The sequence below is a fragment of the Hordeum vulgare genome, chromosome 2H (assembly GCF_904849725.1).
Source record: "Hordeum vulgare subsp. vulgare chromosome 2H, MorexV3_pseudomolecules_assembly, whole genome shotgun sequence".
Lineage (NCBI taxonomy): Eukaryota > Viridiplantae > Streptophyta > Magnoliopsida > Poales > Poaceae > Hordeum > Hordeum vulgare.
Window position 1 is genome coordinate 544,060,462 of NC_058519.1, and position 5,779 is coordinate 544,066,240.

The window sequence follows — 5,779 nt, forward strand, 5'->3', positions numbered from 1 at the left end:
ATGGTTGTTAAACTCGCGCCATTGATGACTATGTCTCTATTAGGGAAGATTCAATCTTAGAGGTTGTTCAAATATACACATAAGTCATGATTGAGATATATGGGGAGGATAACTTGGAAGAACCGAATGATGAAGACACCGAGAGACTCTTAGATTTGACTGAAGAATGAGGATGGCCAGGGGTGATGGGATCAATTGATTGCATTGTACTCGACATGAAATAATTGTACCGCGGGATGGAAAGCTCTGTACAATGGGCATATAAAAAATTCAACAATTATTTTTGAGGCAGTTGCATGAGAGGCTCTCTGGATTTGGCATTTATATTTTGGTTTGTTTGGTTCTCATAATGACCTAAATGTGCTTGTGAGAGACTACCATTGCTTGAAAGTTTTGTTAACCGGAGATAGTCCTTGCAACTAAGTTGTCATTGCTCATGAGTACATGATGGAGTACCACCTTGCAAATGACATTGATCCTCCATGGGCTACTCTGTGAAGATAATTCCATGTCCTCAAGGCAAAAAATCACGGGAAAAGACCTGTCTGTAAATGATATTTTTGCTTGTTTACTGCGCGAATACCACGAGAGGAGCGGGCAGGATTCACCTTGACTAGCTGGCAATCGAAATCGACAGAAATGAACCCGAGCGGCCTGACTGATTGCGGAGACTGAATAAACTTCAGAGACAATATTTCGCTTACCCGTGCAAGAAATGTTAGTTCGAAGCATCCCCACACAAAGAGAGCTGCAGAACTTGGTCAGATCTAGAACTTCTGATTCAAGAAACATTTCTGGCGTCATATACTATGTTCCATGTGGCATTAAAAATATGGAGTCGATTGAACATGAATTTCAAATAATATTATAGAGGTGCAACAGCTGCATTACAACATAATCATATACTACCACACAATACAACCCAATCCAATAAACGAATAATAATATCGCCAAACACTAGTTTTCCTCCCAAGAACTATGAGTTCTCAGTTCTTCTCGCCTTCAGACACCCCTTCCAACCACATCATAAACTGCTGCATCGTCCTCATCCTTGAGGCGGATGAGATCAGACCTGGAATGGCCAGGGCCAGTTGCCGGCGCCGTCCTCGCCGCCGACCTTGGCGCTGCGGCGCATGGGGTTGCCGCCGCACTCCCTGTCGACGTAGGCGTAGTACCTGAGGACGAAGGCGAGCGCGAGGGCGACCCACTCGAGGCAGAAGATGGCGATGCCGAGGCCCCCGATCATGCGCAGGATGACGGCGCCGTCCTCCTCGCGGACGTAGGACCTGAGCCCGTCGACGAGGAACTCGGAGGTGCGGGAGAAGGCGAGCACGGCGGCGGCGCCCTGCAGGATGGACACGACGACGGTGCCGGACATGTGGGCGGTGTAGACGCGGCCCCGCGGCGGGTCGGGCGCCGCGATGACGGCGCAGCCGGCCACGGCGGCCGCCACGGTGAGCGCGTGGAGCAGGATGAGGAGGAAGCCGTTGACGGAGGGCACGAGGCGGAGCGAGAGCGTGAGGAAGCCGCACCCGGACGCCGCGCCGAGGATCATGTAGTTGGAGACAAGGAAGGCGCGGCGCGCGCGGCGGTGCGCCGGGGACGCCGAGTCGCCCGCCGGCGGCGCGATCACCGAGAGGCCCATGCTTTTGTTGCGGCGGCTGACCGAGCGGAGAGGGAGGAGGGAGGCTTGTGAGTGAGGAGAGGGAGTGAGGTGTGGTGATTTGGGGAGGAGGCGTGGGGATTAAATGGGGGTGGGGGAGGAGGGATCCGACCGTTTGAGGAAGAGACGACGAGGGAGCGGAGCATCAACGGCTAGTTTGAAAAAGGTGAAGGGAGGATAGCCGGCCGGCCGTTGGAGAAGGGCGCGGCCGGGCTGGGCGGCCACGTCTGCTGTGGACTTGACGGGAGCCAGTGGGGCAGGTGTGTCGGTCGTGAAACCTGGCAAAAGAATCTTCCCGTTAGCTTACGTGGTCCGTGGACCGGTGGCTAGTTTCCTCTAGTGCGTTTCGATTTTGGTGGTTTGGAAATATATTAACTTCATGAATTATTATTATTTTCAAGCTAACAACTCCTGGTCCTTTCCCTTGAAAAATAAGCATCCAAAACCGAGCCCCGCGTCGCCGAGCCCTCGCGTTCAGCTCAGCGACGCGGGGCGCTCGTCTACAAGCATGGTGGGGACGACACGAAGAGCGGGCGGAGGCGCGCGACAACGGGCGAGGAGGAGCGCCGTTGGGCACGGCGATGGGCGCGTGCGGGCCTACGGGGGTGCGCGGTTGCATGGTTACACGGCGAGCGACTGCTGCGTCTTGGCGCGACGGACAAACCCGTGACCAGATCCAACGGGGTTGCGTGCGCATGGAGATCAGGCACCGCTCCCACGCGGATCTGTGGTGTGCCAGTCACGGCATGCGAGTATGGAGTGACGACATCCGCGGATCTGGCGCGTAGGAAGCCTGTTGGGCAGGGGGGGCAAGGTAGCGCGGATCTGGCGCGTGGTGATCGGGCCAGTTCGCGAGCGTGACCAGTGGTGGCGGTTCGGCAGGGCGACGACGGTCGTTGTGGCGGTCGTGGCGCGGCGGCTTGGCTACTTGGTAGGTCGTTTGTGGCTGGCCGCCCGGGAGGGGCACTACCAACTCCTGATGGTGCCAGGATGCCACTTGCTGGAGCACGGAGGCTTCGACCACGGTTGGATGCGGGGCGCAGGACCCTATCTGGTCTTTGTAGGCCCGTCGTCGAGGAGGCTAGTTGGTGGCCCTACATAGCGATGGCGCGCTTGTTGTGTGTGGGATGCACGGTCCAGTGGAGGCACGGGTCGACCTCGGCGTGCCGCGTGGGAGTGGCTGCCCCGGGTGAAAGCCTGGCCGATGTTGGTCGGACGGCGATGACGACGTGCGTGGGCGTCGTTTATCCTTCTTGGAGTCATCGTCGGGAATTTCATAGCCTTTGCTCCCGGATCAATTTTCTTCGGGTGAAAGTCCATATCGTGTTGTAGGGTTAGGCGGTGGCGTCGTCTTCAACATCGTTCCCCTCTTTAGGGCGTTGTCTTGAAGACTTTGATCCCTGTGGTGCTTCCTATGGCTGGATGCGGACGATGGCCTTTGTGGCAACGACGATGGCGGTGAGCATTGTCAGAGGCGTGGTCTTGATCATGGTAGTCGACTCTTCTTCTTCGGCGTGTCTGTGGGCGTGCCTCGTTTGTTCGTTGCTGCGAAGTTGAAGCCATGGTGGGGGGCAGTGGTATATGATGACGAGCGACAGCTGGTTCGTTCGGTGATCCTCTGTGACGCCAACCTTTCATAGTTTCCTTTGTAGTTTACCATCGAAGTCGGAGCTGCGTTGTCTACTTTGGTTTGTATGGAATGTTGTGATGCGGCATTTAGAGCTGTTGTCTTTCTTTTTCTTTGATCTTCGGATCTTCTCGTCACCTTATTGTTTCTCGTTGCTTCGTGCTATTATCAATGAATGCGAGCGATGCTGGATCTTTCAATAAAAAACATCCTGAAATTTGAGGAGTGATCCTTGAATGCACTCATGCACCCCCAACTGACTCAAATTTGCTCGCTCGCGTATTTTTCTCATCAAGCGCGGAAGCTTGACGGGAGAACTTTCAACCTTCAAGTTACCGTGAGATGTAATCAGTGCCACTCGTGCGGCGGCGATGATGGAGATCATACCGGTGCTTTGGAGATGAAGATCAAAAGCACAAGATGATGATGGCCATATCTTGTCACCTACTCCCTCCATTCCTAAATACAAGACCTTTTAGAGATTGCACTATAAACTATATATGGATATACATAGACATATTTTAGAGTATATATTCACTCATTTTGCTCCGTATGTAGTCTCCTAGTTGAATCCCTAAAAGGTCTTATATTTTGGAACGGAGGGAGTATATAATTTGCATGTGATGTTTATCTTTTATGCATCTTATTTTGCTTAGGGAAATGGTAGCATTATAAGACGATCCCTCACTAAAATTTCAAGATAAAATTATGTTCTCTCCAAGTGTGCACTGTTGCGAAGGTTCGTAGTTTCGAAACACCACGTGATGATAGGGTGTGATAGACTCTACGTTCGCATACAACGTGTGTAAGTCAGTTTTGCATATGCAAAACACTTGGGTTAAACTTAACGAGCCTAGCATGTACACATATGGCCTCGGAACACAGGAGACCGAAAGGTCGAACATGAGCCACATAGTAGATATGATCAACATGGATATGTTTACCATTGAAACCACATCATCTCACATGATGATCGGACATGGGTTGGTGGATTTGGATCATGTCACACTCGCACAACCTGAGGGATGTTGACTTGAGTGGTAGTTCTTTAGTAATATGATTAATTGAACTCATTATCATGTAGTCAAAATGTATTTGTAAATTATATTGTAGATCAATAGCTCGCGTTGTAGCTCCCCTTGTATTTTTGATACGTTCCTAGAGAAAACTAACTTGAAAGATGATGGTAGCAATTATGCGGACTAGGTCCGTGATGTGAGGATTGTCCTCATTTGCTACACAGAAGGCTCATGTCCTTGATGCATCGCTCGGTGCGCCAGCCCCTCAAGTGTCATCTGTGGGTGTTGTGAACATCTGATAGACACGTTTTGATGACTACTTCATAGTTCAGTGTGTCATGCTTTACGACTTAGAATTGAGGCTCCAAAGCCATTTTGAACGTCATGGAGCATATGAGATGTTCCAAGAGATGAAATTGGGATTTCAGGCTCGTGGCCGTGTTGAGAGGTATGATACCTTCGACAAGTTCTTTGCCTACAAGATGAAGGAGAATAGTTCAGTCGGTGAGCATGTGCTCAGATTGTCTAAGTGCTACAATCGCTTGAATCAAGTGGAAGTTGATCTTCCAGATAAGATAGTGATTGACATAGTTCTCCAAGTCATTGTCACCAAGCTACTGGAGCTTAATGATGAGCTATAACATGTCAGGGATGGAAAAGATGATCCCTGAGCTACTCGTGATGTTTTACACCATGAAGGTAGAAATCAAAGAAGGAGCATCAAGTCTTGATGGTTAGTAAAACCACTAGTTTCAAGAAGGGCAAGGTCAATAACGGAAACTTCGAGAATGGAAAGCTAGTTGTCGTTCCAATGAAGAAACCCAAGGTTGGACCCAAACCCGAGAATGAGTGCTTCTGCCGTGAGGATGCTCGCAATTGATACTTGTGATCTATGTTGGGTTTTTCCGTGAAGAGGAACGGGTTATCGCAACACAATATGGGTAAGTATTTCCCTCAGTTATGAAACCAAGGTTTATTGAACCAATAGGAATATCAATCAAAACTGTCTTTAGTGCCTACACACAGAAGAACAAACAACTTGCACCCAACGCGGACAAGAGGGTTGTCAATCCTCTTGTCTTGTTATTTGCAAGCAAGTGAGGTGTGTAGATAATTGTAGATAGCAAAATAAAATAAAAACAAGTAAATGACAGCAAGGTATTGAAGGTTTTGTCAATATGTTTTGAATAGACCCGGGGGGCCATAGTTTTCCCTAATGGCATCTCTCATGAAAATAGCAAACCGTGGGTAAACAAATTACCATTGGGCAGTTGACAGAATAGCACATAGTTATGCGATATTCACGACAATGATCGTGTGTATATAGGCATCACAACCATAAACAAATAGGCCGACTCCTGCCTACACCTATTACTGTTACTCCACTCATCGACCGTTATCCAACATGCATCTAGAGTATTAAGTAAAACAAAGTAATGCATGGAGAACAATGACACGTTGTAGACAAAG

The 5,779-nt window shown here is 49.7% G+C and overlaps 1 protein-coding gene across 1 annotated transcript; it reads right to left on the minus strand.

Moving 5' to 3' along the window:
* Nucleotides 1-842: 842 nt before the first annotated feature.
* On the minus strand, nucleotides 843-1,684 carry LOC123430472. The gene has a single exon (XM_045114344.1). The coding sequence runs from the start codon at nucleotides 1,643-1,645 to the stop codon at nucleotides 1,067-1,069; it is 579 nt and encodes a 192-aa protein (XP_044970279.1). The 5' UTR covers nucleotides 1,646-1,684; the 3' UTR covers nucleotides 843-1,066.
* Nucleotides 1,685-5,779: the final 4,095 nt, after the last annotated feature.